Source organism: Candoia aspera, chromosome 6 (genome assembly GCF_035149785.1).
Source record: "Candoia aspera isolate rCanAsp1 chromosome 6, rCanAsp1.hap2, whole genome shotgun sequence".
Classification (NCBI taxonomy): domain Eukaryota; kingdom Metazoa; phylum Chordata; class Lepidosauria; order Squamata; family Boidae; genus Candoia; species Candoia aspera.
In genome coordinates, this window is record NC_086158.1 from 5,756,278 (window position 1) to 5,783,984 (window position 27,707).

The 27,707-nt window shown below is 42.1% G+C and overlaps 1 protein-coding gene across 1 annotated transcript; it reads left to right on the top strand.

Moving 5' to 3' along the window:
• Positions 1-27,242, top strand: LOC134499611 (cytochrome P450 2J2-like). The gene is made up of 9 exons (XM_063306337.1): positions 1-216; positions 4,226-4,388; positions 12,081-12,230; positions 12,451-12,611; positions 17,845-18,021; positions 19,142-19,283; positions 22,332-22,519; positions 23,025-23,166; positions 26,993-27,242. The coding sequence occupies exons 1-9, from the start codon at positions 49-51 to the stop codon at positions 27,196-27,198; spliced, it is 1,497 nt and encodes a 498-aa protein (XP_063162407.1). The 5' UTR covers positions 1-48; the 3' UTR covers positions 27,199-27,242.
• Positions 27,243-27,707: the final 465 nt, after the last annotated feature.

The window sequence follows — 27,707 nt, forward strand, 5'->3', positions numbered from 1 at the left end:
TCCAGATCGACTAGAAAGCATTGAAGAGACAGAACTAGCTGGACAACGATGGCGATCGGGGCCTTTTTGTTGTTTTTGCTGCTGGCTCTGCTGCTTCTGTTCTTCCTGAAACAGCTCTGGACTCGAAGACATTTGCCTCCTGGTCCCTTGGCTCTACCTCTCATTGGGACCTTGTGGGCTAATGTGACTGGACTTCAGGAAGATATTTTCCTTAAGGTATTTTATTCTGAATAGTCAACCACTAATAAGTAAGGTAATTCTCAACTGCTTTCTTTGTTCCATAATTATGGACAGATGTGTATAAACCTCGTAAAATATTCTTGCACGATGAGGAATACAATTAATCAAGTGATAGTGATGACACCTTATTGATTCTTTTCCTCATCCTGCCAGAATATTCCGGTCAAGATCTGCTCACCAGCTCACCGGCTAACCCTGCATTGGGCACTAGGTAGAACTGGACAGCCTGAATGGCCCCTTCTAATTATGCAACTCTCTAATGATAACTATGGTAATTTTCATATATTGTTTTTGAATTGAAACTTTCCCTAAAGGGCAAACACTGTATAGTCACGAGAGACATAAGAATACATGTGATAGAAAAGAAACTTTTAATCAGCATTTACTCTCTCCAGTAAAATGGAATGACAGGCACTAACTTACAGAAGTAACTGAGGGGGCTTTAGCTGGCAAGAGCATTAAGCAGAACTAAAAGCCTTGGAGGGATGTTATGCATGACTGAAACCATTGTTATCAGGATACTGGAGTGGGTGTAGGACAAGCCTGTAAGCCCTAGCAAGGAAGAACTTATCAGCTAGAAGCTGTAAAATGAATTTGGTGCTCATCCATGTCTGTTTGTGTGTCTGGGCATGTGTGTGTCTTTGGGTGCATATTGTCATCACAGTGATGAGATTCTGATAAAGGCTGCATCACAATCACCACCACTGTCAGAATTAGGTCATTCGAATCAATCGGAACTGTAGCTAAAATGTAGTAGAATTCCTTAATAGCCTCCCCAACTGGAATTGGGCTGGATATATGTAAACCATCCTCCAGAATTTCCATCCACTCCTGTCTTCAGTCAAATATTTCCATGTAACGTTCAGTGGATTTTTCCAGTTGTTGAATTTCTGTTTCCTTCCTAGTTACTTTCACACCTCTGTCTCTTCAGACACAAGAGGCATCATCGTCTCCAACTCAATTATTTGCATGGAGCGTTTGCACACAGCTAGGGTGTGGCAGCCCCAGATAAATATCAATCAAGTCATCAGAAACTTTTATTTTTGTTTCTTATATTAAGGGGACCTACATTAAAAAAAATAAAACCAGAAACAGTTAAAGATTCTAATTCAGCAAATTCAGCCAATTATAATGCCTATAGGTCCCCTGTATAATTCCTGTATGTCTACTCAGAATTAAAGCTTGCTAAATTCAAGGGGCTTATTGTCAAGGAATGGTTTACAAAACCTTAGCCTAAGAATAGCCAACCCTGAATTATGCAGACATAACTATGTCTAATAATGCCGTTAACTGCCATGTCCTCAGTGCATTGAGAGAGGGCCCTTCCCCACACAGGAGCCATTGCTACCCCAAGGTCACAATAGGCCCTTGAAGACTATTGAGGAGGCCCTTGAAGAGTTATGTGTCCTCCTAGATCTGCGCACATTGCACCTCTGCTCCACAGGCTGCACTGCTGAACGATTTGCCTCTGGGTGCGATTCAAGGTGGTTGTGGTGACTTTCAAGCCCTACGTGGCCTGCAGCCAGGTCATTTGAGGGACCATCTGTCCCCAGGGACATCTACCTGTCCCATCAGATCTGGCAGAAGAGGCTGTTGCAGGTTCTGCCCATTAGAGAGTGTCATCTGGCAGGACCCCCGTGTCCTGTTGAGACTATGACACCAGGCGGAGGAATATAATTATTCTTTATTAAATAACTATTTACAATAATTAAGTCCTTTCAAATATGAAGAACTGGATTCAATCGAGCCCAACAGGGCCACAATGGAACAGTAGAACAGGACCTTCCAGTTGGAAACCAGGAGGCTGGGTGAACTGGAATGCAGGGTACTGGGGACGCAGGTCTCAAACCAGAACAATACTTGAATTACTCTGGCACTGGCATGCTGGATGGGGCTGAAGACTCACGCTGGACTGGAAGACAGTAACTGGAGCCTCAAGCAAGACTAGCAACTGGAAACATGGCTGGATTCGACTTGATACTCAGAACTGGAGACTAGAAGCAAGCCTGGAACTCGGAGCAAGGCAGGACTCGGCTGGAAGCCCAGGACTAGGCTGGATTCTCTGGGCTGGAGACTGGAAACAAGGCTGGGAACTTGGAACAAGACTGGACACGGCTGGAAGCCCCAGACTGGGCTGGACCCCAGATCCAGAACAAGATAGGTGTGAAATACCTGAACACGGCTGAGCACACGAAGCACGGTTGGATGGAGCTAAAGGCACCCGGCGGCGCTGGAGTTTCAAGGTACAAAGAAGCTGCTTGGAAGTTCGTGGAGTTTCAAGCAAAGCTGAGACTGCGGGGCTCGGCAAGCAAAGGATCCTCAATGGCAGCAGAAGCAGGATTCAAGTCCTCTTCAGGGCAGAACAAAGGTGCTGATGCCTCTTTGGCAACAGACGCTGTCCCCGATGCAGGTGGGGACTCTTCCGTAGAAGCTGGAGGCTGGGAGTTTCGGTTGTCTCTGGCAGCTTGCTCTTCTCATGTCTGCCTTTCATCCCGATCCTTGGCGTGCTTGGGCCCTTCCGCAGCCAGTCGGGCTGCCTTCTCTTTCCCACGCTTTTCTGTCATCGTTGGTGTGCACTGATTGGCAGGTTCGAATCCTCCCCCAAATCCTGGCCAATCCGTTCCTTGGACCCTTCCCACACTGCTGGCTCATCATGGAATTTCTTACTGGTTTCAGCCCAGTAAGTTTCTGTTTCCTCCTGTGACTCACAAAAGGGGTCTGTTTTCCGAGTCAGAGGCAGGCTTGACTCTGACACCTGGAGCAGGGCCTTTTCTGTTGCTGCACCTGCCCTGTGGAACATCATTCCACTCCCCCTTCCCCAGCTTGGGGTCAGACTGGACCTGACCTTGCTGGACTTCCAGAAGAGCCTGAAGACCTGGCTCTGCCATCTGGCCTGGTGATCAGAGAGTGGGGTGGAGCCCATAAAATGGCTGTCCTGTTCTTGAATGGCTGTGCTCTCCTGGGGGATCATACTATTTGCCTTTAGCTGTTTAATTGTTTTTAATGTTTATATTGTTTGTTTGCTTGTTTTATTTTTTGATTTTTTGGGTACTGCTTATGGGTTTTTTTATTTTTAAAATAACTCCCCCCCTTTTGGGGGGAGATAGGCGGTAATAGAAATTATAGGGACGCGGTGGCGCTGCGGGTTAAACCGCTGAGCTGTCGATCGGAAGGTCGGCGGTTCGAAACCGCGCGGCGGGGTGAGCTCCCGTTGTTAATCCCAGCTCCTGCACACCAAGCAGTTCGAAAACATGCAAATATGAGTAGATTAATTGGTACCGCTTCGGCGGGAAGGTAACGGCGTTCCGTGAGTCATGCTGGCCACATGACCCGGAAGTGTCCTATGGACAACGCCGGCTCCAAGGCTTAGAAACGGAGATGAGCACCGCCCCCTAGAGTCGGACTCGACTGGACTTTACGTCAAGGGAAACCTTTACCTTTTACCTAGGCGGTAATAGAAATGTGAATGTGAATAATGAAGAAAAATAAACTCCCTGGTTGAGAAACCCTGCTCAAGAATGTCCTGTGAAGATAGCTGTCCATTGGAAAGTTGGGGAGTGGATGGCTTAACAAAGCAGAGAGCAAACAGGTTGAGAAAGTTCTGAAAACCATCCAAATTTCAGTGCTCAAAAGATGTGACTCATGGACAAGCGGTTTCAGACAATGACTGACTCACCTATCTGTCTGTCACAGAAGGACTGGGCATTCAGCAGATCCTCCCTCATCCCAGGCAAGGGAGAAGGGAGCCAACAAATGGGAGAGGGTGGATTTCAAGTAGAAACAGAGAAGAAGGAACATCCCAGGAGAATAAATGGAAGTAGATAAAGAAGTTCTGGGCAGGGATCTGAGGAAAAAAAGAATTCTAAAGAGAAGAGAATGGCATATGCTGAAAGGCCTTAGAATTGAGCATTTAGGTGACATATTACTGGCAAATAATCTGTTTTATTTGATTGTTAACATTTCTCACCTTTGATTCACCTGGCAGAATGCAAAACGATATGGAAATATATCCACCATGTTTTCAGGGCGTACCCTTATAGTAGTGCTGTCTGGATTCAAAACTGTGAAAGAAGGAATGACCAGCTTCTCAGAAGTATTCTCTGATCGACCAGATGATCCTTTACTGAATGCTTTAGGGGAAAAAAGGGGTAAGTGCAAACAGTAAGGAATTGTACATAAATAACCATTACCGTATTCCAATTTGTGATAATATTATGCATAGCACAGAAAAAGAGTTTTGTTGTTGTTTATTCGTTTAGTCGCTTCCGACTCTTCGTGACTTCATGGACCAGCCCACGCCAGAGCTTCCTGTCGGTCGTCAACACCCCCAGCTCCCCCAGGGACGAGTCCGTCACCTCTAGAATATCATCCATCCACCTTGCCCTTGGTCGGCCCCTCTTCCTTTTGCCCTCCACTCTCCCCAGCATCAGCATCTTCTCCAGGGTGTCCTGTCTTCTCATTATGTGGCCAAAGTATTTCAGTTTTGCCTTTAATACCATTCCCTCAAGTGAGCAGTCTGGCTTTATTTCCTGGAGGATGGACTGGTTTGATCTTCTTGCAGTCCAAGGCACTCTCAGAATTTTCCTCCAACACCACAGTTCCAAAGCATCGATCTTCCTTCGCTCAGCCTTCCTTATGGTCCAGCTCTCGCAGCCATATGTTACTACAGGGAACACCATTGCTTTAACTATGCGGGCCTTTGTTGTCAGTGTGATGTCTCTGCTCTTAACTATTTTATCGAGATTTGTCATTGCTCTTCTTCCAAGGATTAAGCGTCTTCTGATTTCCTGACTGCAGTCAGCATCTGCAGTAATCTTTGCACCTAGGAATACAAAGTCTTTCACTGCTTCTACATTTTCTCCCTCTATTTGACAGTTATCAATCAAGCTGGTTGCCATAATCTTGGTTTTTTTGAGGTTTAGCTGCAAACCAGCTTTTGCACTTTCTTCTTTCACCTTCATCATAAGGCTCCTCAGTTCCTCTTCACTTTCAGCCATCAAAGTGGTATCATCTGCATATCTGAGATTGTTAATGTTTCTTCCAGAGATTTTAACTCCAGCCTTGGATTCCTCAAGGCCAGCTTGTCGCATGATGTGTTCTGCATACAAGTTGAATAGGTAGGGTGAGAGTATACAGCCCTGCCGTACTCCTTTCCCAATCTTAAACCTGTCCGTTGTTCCGTGGTCTGCTCTTACTGTTGCTACTTGGTCGTTATACAGATTCTTCAGGAGGCATACAAGATGACTTGGTATCCCCATACCACTAAGAACTTGCCACAATTTGTTATGGTCCACACAGTCAAAGGCTTTAGAATAGTCAATAAAACAGAAATAGATTTTTTTTTCTGAAACTCCCTGGCTTTTTCCATTATCCAGCGGATATTGGCAATTTGGTCTCTAGTTCCTCTGCCTTTTCTAAACCCAGCTTGTACATCTGGCAATTCTCGCTCCATGAATTGCTGAAGTCTACCTTGCAGGATCTTGAGCATTACCTTACTGGCATGTGAAATGAGTGCCACTGTTCGATAGTTTGAACATTCTTTAGTGTTTCCCTTTTTTGGTATGGGGATATAAGTTGATTTTTTCCAGTCTGATGGCCATTCTTGTGTTTTCCAAATTTGCTGGCATTTAGCATGCATTACCTTGACAGCATCATCTCGCAAGATTTTGAACAGTTCAGCTGGGATGCCGTCGTCTCCTGTTGCCTTGTTATTAGCAATGCTTCTTAAGGCCCACTCAACCTCACTCTTCAGGATGTCTGGCTCTAGCTCACCGACCACACCGTCAAAGCTATCCCCAATATTGTTATCCTTCCTATACAGGTCTTCTGTATATTCTTGCCACCTTTTCTTGATCTCTTCTTCTTCTGTTAGGTCCTTGCCATCTTTGTTTTTGATCATACCCATTTTTGCCTGGAATTTACCTCCGCTGTTTCTAATTTTCTGGAAGAGGTCTCTTGTCCTTCCTATTCTATTGTCTTCTTCCACTTCCGCGCATTGCTTGTTTAAAAATAATTCCTTATCTCTTCTGGCTAACCTCTGGAATTTTGCATTTAATTCGGCATATCTCCCCCTATCACTGTTGCCTTTTGCTTTCCTTCTTTCTTGGGCTACTTCTAGTGTCTCAGCAGACAGCCATTTTGCCTTCTTGGTTTTCTCTTTCTTTGGGATGTATTTTCTTGCCGCCTCCTGAACAATGCTGCCAACTTCTGTCCAGAGTTCTTCCGGGACCCTATCTACTAAGTCCAGTCCCTTAAATCAATTCTTCACCTCCACTGCATATTCCTTAGGAATATTAGTGAGCTCATATCTAGCTGATCTGTGGGTCTTCCCTAATCTCTTTAGTCTGATCCTAAATTGTGCAAGAAGAAGTTCGTGATCTGAACTACAGTCAGCTCCAGGCCTTGTTTTTACCAACTGTACAGATGTCCGCCACCTGTGGCTTGAAAGGATGTAGTCAATCTGATTTCGGTGTTGTCCATCTGGCGAAGTCCCTGTATAAAGCCGTCTCTTAGGTTGTTGGAAGAGAGTGTTTGTTATGCAGAGTGAGTTGTCTTGGCAAAATTCTATCAGCCTGTGTCCTGCTTCGTTTTGTTCTCCCAGGCCATACTTACCTGTAATTCGAGGTGTCATTTGACTGCCCACCTTAGCATTCCAGTCTCCTGTGATGAAAATAACATCTCTTTTAGGCGTGTTGTCCAGTAGTTGATGCAGATCCTCATAGAACTGCTCTACTTCAGCTTCTTCAGCATTTGTGGTTGGGGCGTATATTTGGATCACTGTGATGTTAGATGGCTTGCCCTGAATTCAAATTGAGATCATTCTGTCGTTTTTTGGGTTGTATCCAAGCACTGCTTTAGCCACTTTACTATTAATTATGAAGGCTACTCCATTTCTTCTGTGGTCCTCTTGTCCGCAGTAGTAGATCTGGTGGTCATTTGATGTGAAGTGGCCCATTCCAGTCCATTTCAGTTCACTGACGCCCAGAATGTCTATCTTTAATCTTGACATCTCACCAATAACCACATCCAATTTGCCCTGGCTCATAGATCTTACATTCCAGGTTCCAATGGTGTGTTGATCCTTAGAACATCGGATTCGCCGTTCACCACCAGCACCATCGGCCGCTAGCCGTCCTTTCGGCTTTGAGCTAGCTGCGTCATCACGTCTGGGGCTAGTTGAGCTCATCCTCTGTTCCTCCCCAGTAGCATTTTGACCATCTTCCGACCTGGGGGTCTCATCTTCCGATGGTATACCGACATATCTCTGGTTGTACTGATCCATTTAGTTTTCACGGCAAGAATACTGAGGTGGGTTGCCATTACCTTCCCCAGGGATCGCATTTAGTCTGACCTCTCTGTCATGACCTTCCCGTCTTGGGTGGCCCTTCACGGTTTAGTTCATGGCATCATTGAGGTGCTCAAGCTCCAGCACCACGACAAGGTAACGATCCTTTGCTGAAGCAGAAAAAGAGTAAGTCATAGTAAACAGCATGACTTAAAGGCATGAGATCATCTTCAATCTATATTCACTGATCACGTATCCATTCTTGACCCTATCTCTTTTTGTCTTACCAAATCCACTTTATATGTGTTGAAGTCATCCCACACAACTAAGAGATTCTCTTTTTCATAGGAATTTTAAGTTTGAAGCAAAGATAAAAACTAAAAAAAGAAAAAAAAACTACAAAAAGAAAAAACTAGAAAGGTATAGAAACATAGGAATAAAATTGTTTTTTCAAGATTACATGAAGAGGTGACTTCCAACTTTAAACAGCAAGGATATACAACAGTCTTCCATAATTAGGGAACCCTTACTCTATCTTAAACCAAAATTACATTATTTCTATAAATCTTTTCATTAGCATGTTGTAAAAATCACTAAATAAAACTGCTCCCTCCCCTTATATTAAAAGAAAAGAAAATATATAAACCTCCTAAACAACTCCCCCCCCCAAAAAACACTCACTGAATTATTTCCTTCCAACCCCTATGCTATACATTTCTGTCTACTATGATAAGAATCAAACTAAAATGCGTATAAAATTTCTGCCCTTATGATTAATAATACTACTATTATAACAATCTTAATCATATTAAACTTAAAACCAAGCATTTATTATTTGCCTTATTTATCTTAATCCAAATCATTAACAGCCCAGAGTCCCTCCTTGTGGGGGGAGATGGGCAGTGTTAAAAATTTGATAAATAAATAAATAAAATCTGATAAATAAATAAATATAAATAAATTAAAGAAGAATTAAATCAAACATGCCTTAAATCAATCCAGATAATCTTCTGCATTAATTTAGGTATTTGTATCCATCATTTTTAGCTTTTTTACACACCCGTCAAACATATTAAAACATCCCTTCTTGTTGTTCATATTTCCAGCAAAGATTCAAAGCACCTTTATAGATTTGAGACAATTTCTCTGGTGACAAATACCCACAATACATCCTTTTATAAAAGTCCTCTTTAAGATGATAACATCATGTAAAGTTTAATCCTTTCAACCACATATTTTCCTATTGATCAATTTGTATATTGTGACCAAAATTTTAGCCTATTCTTTCACTTGTTCTCCTGTCTCATGTTTCAACTAATCTTTATACATTTTATAATAACATGTTCATCATTTATACACAATTCTATTTCAAAGACAGTCTTACATTGTTCAAAACCATAAAATCTTTTATCTGCGTTAACTCTTTCTGATAATTGTACATAAGAAAACCATTGACAAGATATCCTTCTATTGCCAAGTCTTCTCTTGATTTTATTTTACAATCCCCTGAGAAAATTCTAGTACATCACAATAAGTTAACCGTTTTTGTTTTCCAATTGTTTCTCCTCTATAGAATGCTTCTTGCACTGGATGAAAGCCACAAAAGTCTTTTGGGGCACATCCTAGATGTATATTTCTTCCATACTCTAAAAATGGCCCACCTGACATGAGGGTGTTTGAAATCTACATTAACCTTCACTTTCTCATATCACAGGTACCCATGCCACCCACATCTCAAATCATGTCTTTCTAACCCCAATAGCCTTCTATTTCTTAACAACACCCACTCTTTCCTCACAGCAGGCAGCAAGATATCATTTCAAATCTGGAAGACCCAGTCCTCCTCTTACCTTTTCATCTTGTAATATCTTATATTTCACTCATGGTTTTTTCTCCTGCTATACAAATTTAGATATTTCCTTCTGCCATTGTTTAAATGGTACATCAGTTGTCAAAACAGGTATTGCCCGAAAGAAAAGTAACACTCCATGTAGAACATTTATCTTAATCACAGAAGTTCTACCCAACAGGGACAAGTGTACTTTGTCCTATCTTGACATATCTTTTTTACCTTTGTTCTATGTCTTAACATAATTACTTTGAATAACATACAATTTGTATTTGTCATAGTAATACCCAATTATTTTGCTGCCCTCTCAATCTCAAAACTTTTATTCATCTTTGTCTTCTGTTTATTAATCTTGAAACCTGCTAATGCCCCAAATTCTTTTAATTTACTCATGAAAACTTCAATTCCCTTTAAAGGGGCTGCCAAAACCAAACCCAGGTCATCTGCAAGAGCTCTGCTTAAATCTCTATGCCCATGATCCTCTCATCTTGTCTTATATCTCTGGTCAGTAATTCAAGAACTACAGTAAACAGAAGAGGAGACAGTGGGCAACCTTGTCTTGATCCCTTTTGTATCTCACGTGGTTCGGTTAAATCTCCATTAACACTTATTTGTGCCATCTGAAAAGTATAAATCAGTTTCACCCATTTTATAAAATTCTCTCCATACTTCTTATTTTCCAAAACTTAAACAAGTCAGTCCAATTCGTATTGCCAAAGGTCTTCTCTGCATCTAAAAAGATCAATGTGGCTTGTTTTTCATGATGTTGTTCCAAATATTCCAAAATATTCGACACAGGTCCAACATTATCTTTCAACTGTCCTTCAGGTGAAAACCCACACTGATCCTCATGAATAAATTCTTGCAAAATTATTCTCAATCTTTCAACTGAAGCAGTTGCAAACATCTTGTAGTCATTATTCAATAAAGACATTGGCCTAGAGTTCCTTGCTAAAGTCAAATCTTCTCCCACCTTAGCTATTAATGTCACATTAGCCACCTTCCAAGTCTCTGGCAACTTTCCTCCCTGTAGAACAGAGTTCATCATGTTTTGTAAAGGTTGTAAAAGTTCATCTGCAAACTCCTTATAAGACACATTCAATAGTCCATCTGATCCGGGCACCGTTCCTGATTTACTCTTCTTAACTGCTCATGAAACTTCCCTGATCATTATTGGTCCATACATTATTTGTCTTTGTTCTTCCATAATCCTCGGTAAATTTTGTTTTCCAAGATGTTTATCTCTCATATTCAACAGAATATGACGTCCTTTATACAAATTAGAATAATATTGATAAGATGTTTTTTGTATGGCCACATTGTCCATTAACACACTATCTCCCTCTTGTAATTTCCATATCATTTTCTTTTCTTTTTCTTTTTCTTTCTGCAATTCATAAGGCAGCCATTTCTCTGGTTTATTCACAAATTCATATTTCTTTGCTTTGCATAATTCAATTTTATTTTCATTTCCCTTATTGTTAACATAGATAACTGTTGCTGTAAAATCTTAATTTGTTGGGAGATACTTGTATTCCCTGGGGAGTTCCTTAATTCTTCTTCTTTTCTTTTAATCTCATCCAAATTATGTTGTATTTTCTCTTGCCACCTCTTCTTAAGTTCAGATTTATGTTGTATCAGATAACGTCTAATAAAGGCTTTACTTGCATCCCAAACCATTTTCATATAGTACTTTTATTTAAATTATTTTCAAAGAATTATTTTAATTTCTTTTTTACAATCCTCAACAATTTCATCTTTCTGTAACAATGCTACATTAGTTTCCATCTGAAAGAACTAGATTTTCTTTTATAAACCAGACTTACAGAATTACGATCTGAAAAAGTGTTTGGTAAAATCTCACCTTACAAAATTTAGTAGCCAGGTCTCTTGAAATCCAACTCATATCTATTCTTGAAAAAGATCTGTGTCTTTCTGAAAAATAGCTGTCCTCTCTTGAACTACCATTCTTCTGTCTCCATACATCAACCAACCCTAAATTGTCCATCAAATCAAAGAAAACTTTTGGTAATTTACCAGGAGTCTATCCAGTTTGGGAGAGACCACTCCAATTCAATCCCCCACCAAATACCAACTTTGACAGGAAAAATCCATTAATCCCTGCATGTTTATAAAAAGTCACTTTATCTTCAATTGAGCATACATGGCCAGAATCTCATAAAATCGCAGCATGTCACAAAGGTTTGGTATTTCAACCTGAAATCCAGAGAAATTTTTGGCAAGAACTAGACTTAACCATTTTTCACATGAAAGTTATCAGAAATAATTTATCATTGTCTGCTGATGTGCTCAAGTTAGGGTATAATACTTTCAAGTGGTCACACCTGAAAAAAAACTAAAATTTTCACCACCCAGTTTGTAAAAGTGGTATGCCTGACTCACCAGGTAATATTAAGAGTTTGATTTTTTTCCTATTCCTCCTTCATTTCCACAAAGACTTTCACCTCCTCTCCTTCTCGCCTAACCTGCTTCTACCACACCAGGTACGATCGGTTCTTAGATGGCTAAAGGTTCACATGCCTGTAAGGTAAGGAACCAGCTACAGACATTAAGGTTATTGGTAAAGAGAACCTCCTCCCCTCCAGGGCACCGTCAAGCCACGAAAAGATTTGCAAAGTCTCATCAAACATTTTTTCACATGAATGTTATCGGAAATAATTTATCATTGTCTGATGATGCCCTCAGGAATTGTTTTTTCAAACGGCCACACCTGGAAACAGCAGCGACACATCGGCGTCTCTGCTTTACGGAAGCTGGGCCTGGGGAAGAAGAGCCTTGAGCATCAAATAGAAGAAGAAGCTGAGAAGCTGGTAGAGATCTTTGCACAAAGAAAGGGTATGTCATTTGGGGCAAAGACACGGGCTCATGTCCCTGTCTGCAGAAGACTTTTCCACTCTGAGTATTTCAAATAAAAACAGATGTTTGATATTTAATTTTTTAAAAAATTGACAGGAGTTCTGAATTCTCTTCCCTCATCCCCTTAGCAGTCCTGTTCTTTAGGATTAACGGGTTAACAGGAGAGGCTGAAATAATTGTAAACTATCTTCATTTGCAGGACAGCCATTTGACCCTTTAATTCCAGTGCTAAATTCAGTTTCTAATGTCATATGTGCCTTGAGTTTTGGACATCAGTTTGCTCCTGAAGATGAACATTTCCAGAAGCCCATTGAAGCCCTTAAAGTTATTGTGAAATTCAGTGGTGATACTTTCCATGTGGTGAGTCATATTTTCTACTAAAGAGACAAAGCTCCCCAGAACCCTACGTTTCTACCAGTATTGACTGAATGTAAGGCAGACAATCACAGAAAGTAAGGCATGGAGGACGCCTTGTAAGTTATCTAGGATACTTCTCTCCCCAGTATGTGTGTGTGCCTTTGGGTCAGTCCCGGTGACTGCCTGAACAAGTCTCTGCAGTTCTCTTGCCAAGTTTTCAGAAGTGGTTTGCCATTGCCCTCTTCCTAGGGCTGAGAGGGAGGGACTGGCCCAGGGTCACCCAGTTCATTGAGTGCCTGAGTCAGGACTAGATCTCATGGTCTACAGGTTTCTAGTTGGTGCTTTGACCACTAAGCCAAAGTGGCTCTTCCCAGTGCAAGAATCCTTCATTTCAGTACCACCAGCAGATGCCCATCTTTGTTGTTGTTTATTCATTTAGTCACTTCCAACTCTTCGAGACGTCATGGACCAGCCCACGCCAGAGCTTCCTGTCAGTTGGCAACACCCCCAGCTCCCCCAGGGACGAGTCCGTCACCTCTACAATATCATCCATCCACCTTGCCCTTGGTCGGCCCCTCTTCCTTTTGCCTTCCACTCTCCATAGCATCAGCATCTTCTCCAGGGTGTCCTGTATTCTCATTATATGGCCAAAGTATTTCAGTTTTGCCTTTAATATCATATCAACAAGTGAGCAGAATGGCTTTATTTCCTGGTGGATGGACTGGTTTGATCTTCTTGCAGTCCAAGGCACTCTCAGAATTTTCCTCCAGCACCACAGTTCAAAAGCATCGATCTTCCTTCTCTCAGCCTTCCTTATGGTCCAGCTCTCACAGCCATATGTTACTACAGGGAACACCATTGCTTTAACTATGCGGACCTTTGTTGTCAGTGTGATGTCTCTGCTCTTGACTATTTTATCGAGATTCGTCATTGCTCTTCTCCCAAGGATTAAGCATCTTCTGATTTCCTGACTGCAGTCTGCATCTGCAGTAATCTTTGCACCTAGAAATACAAAATCTTTCACTGCCTCTACGTTTTCTCCCTCTATTTGCCAGTTATCAATCAAGCTGGTTACCATAATCTTGGTTTTTTTGAGGTTTAGCTGCAAGCCAGCTTTTGCACTTTCTTCTTTCACCTTCATCATAAGGCTCCTCAGTTCCTCATCGCTTTCAGCCATCAAAGTGGTATCATCTGCATATCTGAGATTGTTCATCTTTATTCCAGCGATTTCAACTCCAGCCTTGGATTCCTCAAGCCCAGCATGTCACATGATGTGTTCTGCATACAAGTTGAATCGGTAGGGTGAGAGTATACAGCCCTGCCGTACTCCTTTCCCAATCTTAAACCAGCCTGTTGTTCCGTGGTCTGTTCTTACTGTTGCTACTTGGTCGTTATACAGATTCTTCAGGAGGCAGACAAGATGACTTGGTATCCCCATACCACTAAGAACTTGCCACAATTTGTTATGGTCACACAGTCAAAGGCTTTAGAATAGTCAATAAAACAGAAATAGATGTTTTTTCTGAAACTCCCTGGCTTTTTCCATTATCCAGCGGATATTGGCAATTTGTTCCCTAATTCCTCTGCCTTTTCTAAAACCAGCTTGTACATCTGGCAATTCTTGCTCCATGAGTTGCTGAAGTCTACCTTGCAGGATCTTGAGCATTACCTTACTGGCATGTGAAATGAGTGCCACTGTTCGATAGTTTGAACATTCTTTAGTGCTTCCCTTTTTTGGTACGGGGATATAAGTTGATTTTTTCCAATCTGATGGCCATTCGTGTGTTTTCCAAATTTGCTGGCATATAGCATGCATTACCTTGACAGCACCATCTCGCAAGATTTTGAACAGTTCAGCTGGGATGCCGTCGTCTCCTGCTGCCTTGTTATTAGCAATGCTTCTTAAGGACCATTCAAACTCTCTGGCTCTAGCTCCCTGACGACACCGTCAAAGCTATCCCCAATATTGTTATCCTTCCTATACAGGTCTTCCATATATACTTGCCACCTTTTCTTAATCTCTTCTTCTTCTGTTAGGTCCTTGCCATCTTTCTTTTTGATCATACCCATTTTTGCCTGGAATTTACCTCCGCTGTTTCTAATTTTCTGGAAGAGGTCTCTTGTCCTTCCTATTCTATTGTCTTCTTTCTCTTCCATGCATTGCTTGTTTAAAAATGTTTCCTTATCACTTCTGGCTAACCTCTGGAATTTTGCATTTAATTGGGCATATCTCCCCCAATCACTGTTGCCTTTTGCTTTCCTTCTTTCTTGGGCTACTTCTAGTGTCTCAGCAGACAGCCATTTTGCCTTCTTGGTTTTCTCTTTCTTTGGGATGTATTTTGTTCCCGCCTCCTGAACAAAGTTGCAAACTTCTGTCGATAGTTCCTCCGGGACCCTATCTACTAAGTCCAGTCCCTGAAATCTATTCTTCACCTCCACTGCATATTCTTTAGGAATATTAGTTAGGTCACATCTAGCTGATCTGTGGGTCTTCTCTAATCTCTTTAGTCTCATCCTAAATTGTGCAAGAAGAAGTTTGTGATCTGGACTACAGCAGCTCTAGGTCTTGTTTTTACTGACTGTATAGATGTCCGCCACCTTTGGCTGCAAAGGATGTAGTCAATCTGATTTCGGTATTGTCCATCTGGTGAAGTCCATGTATAAAGCCATCTCTTAGGTTGTTGGAAGGGAGTGTTTGTTATGCAGAATGAGTTGTCTTGGCAGCCTATGTCCTGCTTCGTTTTGTTCTCCCAGGCCATGCTTACCTGTAATTCCAGGTGTCATTTGACTGCCACCTTAGCATTCCAGTCTCCTGTGTGAAAATAACATCTCTTTTAGGCATGTTGTCCAGTAGGTGCTTCAGATCCTCATAGAACTGCTCTACTTCAGCTTCTTTAGCATCTGTGGTTGGGGCGTACATTTGGATCACTGTGATGTTAGATGGCTTGCCCTGAATTCAAATTGAGATCATTCTATCATTTTTTGGATTGTATCCAAGCACTGCTTTAGCCACTTTACTATTAATTATGAAGGCTACTCCATTTCTTCTGTGGTCCTCTTGTCCACAGTAGTAGATCTGGTGGTCATTTGATGTGAAGTGGCCCATTCCAGTCCATTTCAGTTCACTGATGCCCAAAATGTCTATCTTTAATCTTGACCTCTCCCCAATAACCACATCCAATTTGCCCTGGCTCATAGATCTTACATTCCAGGCTCCAATGGTGTGTTGATCCTTAGAACATCGGATTCGCCGTTCACCACTAGCACCGTCGGCCGCTAGCCGTCCTTTCGGCTTTGAGCTAGCTGCGTCATCACGTCTGGGGCTAGTTGAACTCATCCTCTGTTCCTCCCCAGTAGCATTTTGACTGTCTTCCGATCTTGGGGTCTCATCTTCCGATGGTATACCGACATATCTCTGGTTGTACTCATCCATTTAGTTTTCACGGCAAGAATACTGGGGTGGGTTGCCATTACCTTCTCCAGGGATTGCATTTAGTCTGACCTCTCTGTCATGACCTTCCTGTCTTGGGTGGCCCTTCACGGTTTAGCTCATGGCATCATTGAGGTGCTCAAGCTCCAGCACCACGACAAGGTAACGATCCTTTGCTGAAGGAAATGCTGAAAGAAATGCCCATCTACCCCACGTTTAACACCCACATCTAGCAAAAGATGATCCATCACTTCCTGGGTCAGTCCTTCATTGAACAGTTCCTACCATTATCTCTTGACACCAAACCAGAACCTGCTTCCTTCTAATTAAAACCCCTTATGTCCCCCTGTCTTCTGGAACAACTCTGAACCATCCTGCTTCTCCTCTCTGTGATGCTCCTTCAAATACCTGAGGGCAGCGATCATGACCCCTTGCAGTCTTCTTTTCTCCAGGCTAAACCTACCTACTGCTTCCAACCATTTCTTTTAAGTCTTCTTTCCAAGACCCTTGTCATCTCAGCTGCTCTTCCCCAAATACATTTCAATTTGTCAATGTTGTTCCTAAAGTACAGTGTAGAAAACGAGATGCAATATTCTGCTGGGGTCTGCATAATGAGGAATAAAGAAGGACAATGATTCCTCTTGATTTTGTCCCTATGCTTCTGCTGATCTACCCTAGGACTCCATTTCCTTTTCTGCATCACATTGTTGGCTTACGGTCAGCTAGTGATCCAACAAAACAGCTAGATCCTTTCCACATGTATTGTCTCCCGTCATACAGATATATGCCTTTGATTTTTCCTGCCTGAATGTAAGATTTTACATGTGTTCCTGCCAAGATTCTCCTGAGCACTGTCCTCTAAGGGGTCTTCTTATGTCCCCTCCCCAATATCTTTGTGTCATCTGCAAATTTGATAGTATTTTCTTGCTTTTCTCCAAACCAGAAAGCGAGACAGAGTAATGCAGGGTCAGGAATGTAGCCCTTTGTTACGCCTCTCGACACCTCCTTCCAGCCTGAAGCAGGGCCAGGAAGAAATCCTCATCGGGTACCATTGTTCAGTCAGCGTATCAACAATCAATTGTTCAGTATCAACGTCTAACCCACATTTCACCATCTTCTCCATTAGGATCTCATGGGAAACTTGATTAAACACTAGGCTGAAGTCAAGATACACGAGGTCCAAGATGTGCCGACTTTTTTTCACTAGGTATTTACTGTGTGTGGGTCTGTATTGGGACTGTCACCCAACACAGTGTCCTGGAAGAGGACTAAATAGTCCTCTTCTCCATGAATCCAGCTGTGGCTCTTTCAGTCAACCTAATACCTTGGAACATCCCTCTCCAGCTCCCAACAGCTTGAGCCCATAAGTCAGCCCTGCCCTCCAGAGAAATCTTGATCGGGTCTAGTCCCGGGATATCACAGGGACACCTTTGCCAACTTGCCCCCTGAAGGTAGATCTTTTTTCTGGATTCCAGAACACAGAGCACCTCACAGAGGTCAATCATATCACCTCTTCCCCCTGTTGAGGAGAATCACATGTTTATGCTGTGCAAAGCACCACAGACAGGCAATGCTGAGCTGCCTCAGACAGGTTATTCTCCAGCAATGATTGTAGCATTCAACAGTGGGGGAAGGGCGGGAAGGGTGAAGGACAGCCCACTTGGATTAGAGGGTGAAATAGAGAATCGTGCTTTTCTTTAGTTGGACAAGAGGTTGAACCGGCTAACTATCCAATCATAGCTGGGAGCCTTCTATAACTGTGGTGGAAAAACAATAAATAAACTTTGCTGTTCTTTTTTTTATTAGATGTATAATTTGTTCTCATGGTTAATGGACTACTTCCCAGGGCCCCACAAGGAGGTCCTGGCTTCTGTAGAGTTGATCCGTTCCTTTGCAAAGCAGGAAATAGAGAGACACCAGGAATTCCACTCTCTGCATGAGCCACAAGATTTCATCGATCACTACCTTCTTCAGATGGAAAAGGTATGGGTTTCTTGTAGTTCAATACATGGGCAAGGACTTCGGATGACCTTCCGGGCTAGCAGTAAACAAGAGGAGTACTGATATTGTGTTCCTTCATCTCGGGTCTTTCTTTATTTTTCATTCAGCTCCCATTCTGAATTGAGCCTATGCTAAATTCAGGTTGCTTATAAATAAGAGCTATATTGTACCTCTGCTCTCGTTAGACATGGAAGGTTCTTGGTGGGGGGAGAGACAAAAATTAGGGGCTTACATTTGTCATCCTCTCACTCCTACCACTCCTTGGAGAGTAAGGACTTTTGATTAAGTCATACTTAACTCATTCCCTGAAATGATTGGAAAAGGACATATGCTTTCACAAGCTTGAGCTCAAGGATTTTGCATATTTTGAAATAAGGAAAAAAGATCTCCAGTGTTTTCAGGAAAAGACCCAGAATGATTTTTTTAGAAGCAACTTTAATCGATTTGAAGTTACTTTGCACTGTGCTCACCGTTTCACCTGATCTGTAGTGTCTCTACAGTCACAAGGCCTGGTAGTCCAGTAGTGCCTCACAATCAGAAGTCAGGTATGAGCCCAGCTATTTGAACTGGTCACTTTATTTCATTTGATAACAACAGTCTTGAGTGTACCATTGGTCTGGTCAGCACATTCAAGGTATCCAGTCTTGTAAATCTTGAGCCTCCATCCTAAACCATTAAGAGGCACCTTCCACCTTGGTATTAATTGTTTGAGGCTGCTTCTTGTTTCACTGTCTATCAAGATATCATCAGCATATAACAGCATCCATGGGTGTTGTGATTGTAGGTTTCTGGTTACGGTGTCCATGCAGAGAATAAAGAGCAGTACAGAAGTGGAACACAGCAGATACATTGTATGAACTAAGTGATAGCCAGATGAGGTCATGTGGTACTTGATCAAATGCTTTTTCTAGGTCAGTCGGTGCCATTTGTCCACATGTCTGAAAGTTGCCATGGTTGATAAACCCTCCTCTAAGGCATTGATTGTCCTATCTAACCACCAGAAATATACTTACTTTCATGACTTGCGACAAAGAAGCAAAAATAACCACAGGAAAGTTGCACAGAATTCAATATAATTTTCATTTTCCATTTTAAATATCAGAGCAGGAATGACCCCAAGTCCACCTACGATGAAGAGAACCTGGCTCAGTGTATTTTTGATCTTTTTCTTGCTGGAACAGAAACAACCTTTACTACTCTGATGTGGGCCCTTCTCCTCTTGGCAAATCATCCGAACATCCAAGGTGAGACAAATCGAGGCATCGGGAAAAAGGGCAACTCTCAGGCTCCAAGGCACAGAGGAATTATTTGAAATTATTTGAAATATTAATGGCTATTGAATGATAAACTGAGTCTATTCTTTGTAATAATTTTCCTATGTGGATTCTTCAAGCTACAGTAAGGACCATGAACTTACCACAAATAAAGAAAAACAAAGAATGTACATACAGAGAGCCTTCTTTGATATCCACGATACAATATTGAATGATGAACTAAAAACTGGAAATCAATACAGACCTAAAGCATTTAAAACACTTTAAATGTAGAAATCTACTAATATTTTGAGATTTGGTACTTGTTTTCAGCCTAAATTGTATGTAGATGACCAAAATTTATTGCAAAGTGCCCACAGTTTCTCTTCTGGGGGGAGATGGGCAGTGGCCAAATTTGATGAATGAATGAATGAATGAATGAATGAATGAATGAATCTATTGTGTGCAGGCTAACAAATTAGGGTATGATAATAAACATACACTTCAGCAAAGGATTGTTACCTTTTTTGTATATCCCCATACAAAAAAGGGAAACACTAAAGAATGTTCAAACTATCGAATAGTGGCACTCATTTCACATGCCAGTAAGGTAATGCTCAAGATCCTGCAAGGTAGACTTCAGCAACTCATGGAGCGAGAATTGCCACATGTACAAGCTGGTTTTAGAAAAGGCAGAGGAATTAGGGACCAAATTGCCAAAGAAATCATCCCAAAGAAAGAGAAAACCAAGAAGGCAAAATGGCTGTCTGCTGAGACACTAGAAGTAGCCCAAGAAAGAAGGAAAGCAAAAGGCAACAGTGATTGGGGGAGATATGCCCAATTAAATGCAAAATTCCAGAGGTTAGCCAGAAGTGATAAGGAAACATTTTTAAACAAGCAATGCATGGAAGAGAAAGAAGACAATAGAATAGGAAGGACAAGAGACCTCTTCCAGAAAATTAGAAACAGCGGAGGTAAATTCCAGGCAAAAATGAGTATGATCAAAAAGAAAGATGGCAAGGACCTAACAGAAGAAGAAGAGATTAAGAAAAGGTGGCAAGTATATATGGAAGACCTGTATAGGAAGGATAACAATATTGGGGATAGCTTTGACGGTGTCGTCAGGGAGCTAGAGCCAGAGAGTTTGAATGGTCCTTAAGAAGCATTGCTAATAACAAGGCAGCAGGAGACGACGGCATCCCAGCTGAACTGTTCAAAATCTTGCGAGATGGTGCTGTCAAGGTAATGCATGCTATATGCCAGCAAATTTGGAAAACACAAGAATGGCCATCAGATTGGAAAAAATCAACTTATATCCCCGTACCAAAAAAGGGAAGCACTAAAGAATGTTCAAACTATCGAACAGTGGCACTCATTTCACATGCCAGTAAGGTAATGCTCAAGATCCTGCAAGGTAGACTTCAGCAACTCATGGAGCGAGAATTGCCAGATGTACAAGCTGGTTTTAGAAAAGGCAGAGGAATTAGGGACCAAATTGCCAATATCCGCTGGATAATGGAAAAAGCCAGGGAGTTTCAGAAAAAACATCTATTTCTGTTTTATTGACTATTCTAAAGCCTTTGACTGTTTGACCATAACAAATTGTGGCAAGTTCTTAGTGGAATGGGGATACCAAGTCATCTTGTCTGCCTCCTGAAGAATCTGTATAACGACCAAGTAGCAACAGTAAGAACAGAGCACGGAACAACGGACTGGTTAAAGATTGGGAAAGGAGTATGGCAGGGCTGTATCCTCTCACCCTACCTATTCAACTTGTATGCAGAACACATCATGCGACATGCTGGGCTTGAGGAATGCAAGGCTGGAGTTAAAATCGCTGGAAGAAACATTAACCATCTGAGATATGCAGATGATACCACTTTGATGGCTAAAAGCGAAGAGGAACTCAGGAGCCTTATGATGAAGTTGAAAGAAGAGAGTGCAAAAGCTGGCTTGCAGCTACACCTGAAAAAAAAACAAGATTATGGCAACCAGCTTGATTGATAACTGGCAAATAGAGGGAGAAAACATAGAGGCAGTGAAAAACTTTGTATTTCTATGTGCAATGAATACTGCAGATGCTGACTGCAGTCAGGAAATTAGAAGACGCTTAATCCTTGGGAAAAGAGCAATGACAAATCTCAATAAAATAGTCAAGAGCAGAGACATCACACTGACAACAAATGTCTGCATAGTTAAAGCAATGGTGTTCCCCCTAGTAACATATGGCTGCGAGAGCTGGACCATAAGGAAGGCTGAGCGAAGGAAGTTCGATGCTTTTGAATTGTGGTGTTGGAGGAAAATTCTGAGAGTGCCTTGGACTGCAAGAAGATCAAACCATGAAATAAAGCCAGACTGCTCACTTGAGGGAATGATATTAAAGGCAAAACTGGAATACTTTGGCCACATAATGAGAAGACAGGTCACTCTGGAGAAGATGCTGATGCTAGGGAGAGTGGAAGGCAAAAGGAAGAGGGGCCAACCAAGGGCAAGGTGGATGGATGATATTCTAGAGGTGACGGACCCGTCCCTGATGGGAGCTGGGGGTGTTGATGACCGACAGGAAGCTCTGGCGTGGGCTGGTCCATGAAGTCACGAAGTGTCGGAAATGACTAAACGACTAAACAACAACAATAAACATACGAGGGCTGCGCAAAAATTTGATCCAGATTCTTTTCCAGATAACTATTGGTGGTCGTTTTTTTAAATGAATCAGATTTTCAAACTGGTTGGGACTGCATTCTGGAGACTGATGTGACTGAAGGAGATTCAGTGGAATCCTTGAACTAAAGCAACCATTTGCATCAATATTCTGAATCAGATTAGACTGAATCAAATCAGAGCCCAGGAAATAAATTTAAATCTGCACTCTTTCATACTACAGAAAAGGACAATGGGATTATATTTAATGCTCTGAAGGCTACTCCACTTCCTAAAATACTACTGAGAGTTAGTTAGGAAATACATAAACAAATATATATACAATAAATGAAGCGCAATATTGAAAATGAAGCTTCTATTTCCATCATTTTTTTCTAGAGAAAGTGCAGAAGGAGATTGAAGAGGTGTTTGGCTTCTCGGGGTCAATTTCCTATCAAGATCGGAAGAAGCTGCCCTACACCAATGCTGTGCTTCATGAAATGCAGCGTTTCAAATATGTCTTTCTATTTGGGCTTCCCAGGCAAAGTACAAAGGATGTGAAGATGATGGGTTTCCATATTCCCAAGGTAGAGAAAGTTGTTCTGGCTGCATTCCAGTAATCCAACATGGAAGGAAAAGCATTTGGACAGTTGCTTCCTGCCCAGGAACTGCCAGTTTACTTGTGCAAAATCAAATGGGCAAGAAGAGCATACTTTGGGGGGGGGGGGTTGAAGGTAGATCCTTGAATGTTTTATAATTATTCTAGGAATAAATGATGATAGGAAATTAAGGGCTGAACTTCAGTTCAGACTTGTAGTGATATATGGCCATGTTTCTTCACTGATATGTCCCCTTCCTGGGGCAACCTGGAGTGATAAAGAAATATGGAGCCAGCCCTTTGTTTTCATGGAAGGAAGGGGAGAAGGGAAGCTCAGCTGTTGAGCAGCCGCTGCTGTCAGAAACTCCTTCGAAAATGAACAGATATGGGTCCAGAAAGGCAAGCTGTGAGCAAATGCTTCATCAATGTTGTTTGACTGTTTTTGCCTGTTTGCCTTATGAAACTGCTCTGTTTGCTCATCTCTTCCTTCACAGGGGGCCTTTATTTTCCCAGACCTGCGCTCTGTTCTTCATGATCCTGAACAATGGGAGACGCCTGAAGAATTCAACCCAAATCACTTTTTAGACAAGGATGGGAAGTTCATCGCTCGAGAAGCGTTTCTGCCATTCGGAATAGGTAAATCCGTGGGTCCAGAGCAGCTTACATTTTATAGATCCCCACCTCCACCACCCCGGGTAGCTTTGAGGTCATCATGGTCTGAATATGGAACCAAGAAATCCTTATTCCTTCTACTTTCAAAACTCAAAGAGGCTGAAGTTCTCCTTAGGCTATGAACTTTGAAGAACAAAGGAGTACTAGTTATATTTAGGTTGCAAACTTACACAGTAGGGCTTTGTAAGACGTGTACAAGATGGCACTATTATCTTGTATAAAGCACTTGTACATTGCAGCAACTATTATCTGTAAATGCAGTAATACCTGGGGGTTAGCAAGGACTCCCGAACTTCAGACCTGCTCTTTCTGGGAGAGTTTAGTCCTTTCCAAAATAAATTCCACCTCAGTGCCCAAGTCCATCTTTCTCCTTAGCAGTGGTACCTCCCTTTGGTCTGGATTTGATTTCAGCCTGTTTTCCTTCCTTGATAAAGCCAACCATTTCTCAAGATGAAGCCACCTTGAAGGATACTGGTTATTTCATTCGAGTTGGGGGGTAGGAAGCACTAGACATGGGATCATGTACTGGTGTCACTCCACTCCCACACTCCATTCACCTGTCCCAGGTTCAATGATCTAATGATATAGTAATCCCCCAGAATCACCGTCTGGGTATAATCCCACAGGGAAGATTGGAACCACTGTGCCCCAAAAGCCCAGTTCCAAACGAAGGCCCAGAAGGATGCCGTGGTCGGTGGCCTGAAAGCAGCTGAGGGATGCAAGAGAATTAGCCTTCCTCACATCACCTTTCTGGCATAGCTCATTTGCCAAGATAACCAAAACAGATTCGGTAGCAGAGTCTGGATAAAGCCCCACCTGAAATGGGTCCAGTTTCATCCAAATGCATCTGGAGCTGGGAGACCATTGCTCTCTGGATCAGCTGTAATATTTAAGAATTATCTATAATCATTGGTTAAGGGGTGATTAAGCTCTGTTCATCTACTACGATCTAAAATTAGTTAAGAATGAAAATACTGAAATAAATTGAAATATAATACTATGTTAAAGGTAAAGGTTTCCCTCGACGTAAAGTCCAGTCGTGTCTGGCTCTTGGGGGCGGTGCTCATCTCCGTTTCTAAGCCTTAGAGCCGGCGTTGTCATAGACACTTCCGGGTCATGTGGCCAGCATGCCGACTCGGAACGCCGTTACCTTTCCGCCGAAGCGGTACCTATTTATCTACTCATATTTGCATGTTTTCGAACTGCTAGGTGAGCAGGAGCTGGGACGAGCAACGGGAGCTCACCCCGCCACGGGCTTTCGAACCACCGACCTTCCGATCGGCAGCTCAGCGGTTTAACCCGCAGTGCCACCGCATTGAATGAAAATACTGAAATAAATTGAAATATAATACTATATTAAGAAATTCTAAATCTGAGTGATGGTGCAGCATATTGTGCAGATGGTAACACAATACTGGGCAACCTGGAAGACTATTTTCAGGTCCTTGTCTGAACGAAGTCGCAATATTTAAAAATCACACTCCCTGCCTAGAAATTTCTTCAGTAATGGATATATAAGGATCTGTCTAGAGTCCTTATATAGGGAACACTATAGTATCATATGGCTTAGAGTTTCTATTGAGCCGTCACCACATGGACATAACCAAAGGCGCATAGGAGTACCCTTAAAACATCCAAACAGGACTGCAGAGGGCAGTGCGTTCAGTCTGGCTAAGGTGAGAGCTTTACGAAATTTCAAAATTGTGATGGATGACAAATAAGCTGGAATGAACCCTTCTGGAAGAAAATGACTGATATTGGGGTAGAGCACCTTACTTAAATTTGTTTGGAGATCTATATCCCAGATTCTTTGCTTCAGGGCAGTTCTAGCATTATCAAATCCTAATGAGCACAGGCTTTCCAAGAGATGCCCAGTAATTTTTCAATTGCACAGTCAACCAAAATAGGTGGATGATGGGCTGGAACAGCAAGCGCTTGAATTATTGGATTTCGATACAAATTGAAAAGTAATGGAGCTAATATGCAACCTTGTCATAGACCTCTATAAGTTCAGACTGCTTTAGATAGATGTCCCCAGGGGGTGCATCTAATTTTCAGGGGGGTGTTTGAATAAAGCGACTGAATAAGAGCTAGCAGCCTTTTTTCAATCATGGAATGTCTCAGACTGTCCTGCAACTTCTCCCTTGGTATTAGGTCAAAAGCTGACTTAAAATCAACACGGTTGCAAAAAAGGAACCACAGAGGCGGGGGGGGGGGTAGAATATGTTTCTGCCAAATGGTGGAAGAACCAAACCATGATCTGGTGTTGACTGTTCCTCTCTAAATCCAGCCTGTTCTTCAGCAAAAATATTTTCATTCTGTACCCAATCCACTAACTTTGAATATAAAAAATCTGGCAAAAGCTTATTTATTCTGTTTAATGAACTGATAGGCCTATACTTTGTTGGGTCAAGTCTATTTCCTTTATTTTTGTATATTGGTACAACAACTCCACTCAGATGGAAATTGTCCTGTGTTATTACGTAGGTGTCAAACTGATCCCACAAATTATTTATTTCCCTATGCCCACAAACTGGGGGAAATATACATTATCAAGTAGTACAATGTAAAATGTCAGTCTGAGTAGGAGGGCTAGAGCCACATTTGAGCATGACTCCAGCATAAATGCTGGGACATTGAGCTTAACAGAAACCAGAGAGCTCAGGCCATCGGATGGTCCACCCTTTTTTGCACTGGGAATTGCATTCAAAGTAAAGGGAATATATCCAGATAGTAATAGATCCTCCCTAGCCCATATTTCTTGAAACAAACGAATATCGAAAGAAGAAATATCTTCCATAAATGAAACATCTGACCTCTTTGTTTTCCAGCCTGCAACATTCCAGGAGAGGATAGAGATGCCCCCTTCTGTAGGCAAGAGTCATTTAGAGTCTGAGGGTACTATCAGTGAATTAGCTGTACATACAGCGCCTTTCTTCTGGATCGGGGCCAGAGTTGGAGTTTCCTCTAGTGTTGCCTGTAGTGACACCACCCAAGTTTGTGGGGTAGGATGATTTAAGAACTTCCAGTAGCACTATCCAGATCTAGATTTTGGGGAAGAAGGCTAGTAGGCTCCAGGGGGTGTAAGAAAAGGGCATCATGTGGGAAAGGTCTAAGATCCAAAGAGCATTGTTCGGCATCTGTCTGTGGTATGGGAAATACCTCCTCCTCAATAGTTAGCAAGGTCTGGCACTCTCCAGCTGGCTCCCCATTCATCCCATAAAGGCTGGAACAATTGTTATTTGGGTGACGATTTCCATCCATTTGATTGTCCACCGAATAATGGCAATCTGTGTCAGTATTTCAAGACACAAGATGAATAAGTGGTTCTGCTGTAGCAATCGTGACCAGTTAGGTTTTCTTAAGATTTTCCAGCTTCTGTATTATATTATCTGGTTCCTTCCTGGGCAGAGAACCAAAAGCACTGATAAGACCAGCTTCAGCTCTACTAGTAGAAAGAGGCACTTCTGAGTGATGTTCTAACTGCCTGAGCCACCTCCATGTTTCAGAAATCAGCCAGGACTCCACCAGTCCCAAAAGTAGGGTCTGTGTCACATGAGGCAAACATGGATTCTGGGCCCATTGTGGCTCCCCCCAGCACTCATTTTGGAAACCCCCCAGTGCGGCACCCTGGGCACACTCTAGTAATTGAGTCAGCGAGAAGATACTAAGATTCAATTAGGACATCTTCCTGGGCAGTTACAGATCTTTTCAGATTTACTTGCTGATGGGGACATACTCTGGAGAATAGATGATCATTCCCTTTCTGCATGCCTTGTCTCATCTTCAGGTGAGCGTGTATGTCTGGGAGAGCAGCTGGCAAGAATTGAGACCTTCATCTTTATGACCAGCCTGTTGAAGGCCTTCAGCTTCCGGCTGCCTGAAGGAGTGAAAGAACTCAATCAAGCACCTATTACAAAGTTAACAATGCACCCACACCCTTACAAACTCTGTGCTGTTCCCCACACAGGCATAAACCTTATAAAAACACCATGAAAAGCTTAAAACTAATTACAGTACACTTATTCAGCCTGGTAAATGCCTCCTATATGCCTATTTGTTTAATTTTATCTTCTGCCTCCATTTACGCTATGCTGAAACTTTTTCAAACTATTGCTGGGTTTACACAACATACTTTACCAGGTCCACAGAAGACCTGGAGGTTGTGTGTGAACAATGCGCTAAGTAAGCCTTGGTTTCCTTTTGAGTTCCAATAAAAAACATTGCCTGCAATTTACTCTTAGTATCTTGTTTTCATTTTTTTTCATTTCTCCAACCAGAGCAAAAGGTAGCTTTTATTAAAATTACACTTCTTAATCCTATGTCTTTCAAAGAGAAAAGGGAAGCATTTTCATTGCATAGACTCTTGGGAAAGTATACTGTATGTGCTCAGTTTATAGAGCATCCAGCCTAGGTCTTTCCTAAACCTTTGGATTATAACCCAAAATACACCTTATGTGGGGCTGCCTTTACAGACCGCTTGGAAGCTGCAGTTAGTCCAGACC

Bases quoted from the DNA above. Each gene is read 5' to 3' on its own strand.
- LOC134499611 (XM_063306337.1), top strand. From the start codon at position 49: ATGGCGATCGGGGCCTTTTTGTTGTTTTTGCTGCTGGCTCTGCTGCTT. The intron at 217-4,225 runs GTATTTTATTCT...TTCACCTGGCAG, and splicing joins AGGAAGATATTTTCCTTAAG to AATGCAAAACGATATGGAAA. The intron at 22,520-23,024 runs GTAGAGAAAGTT...CTTCCTTCACAG, and splicing joins TGGGTTTCCATATTCCCAAG to GGGGCCTTTATTTTCCCAGA.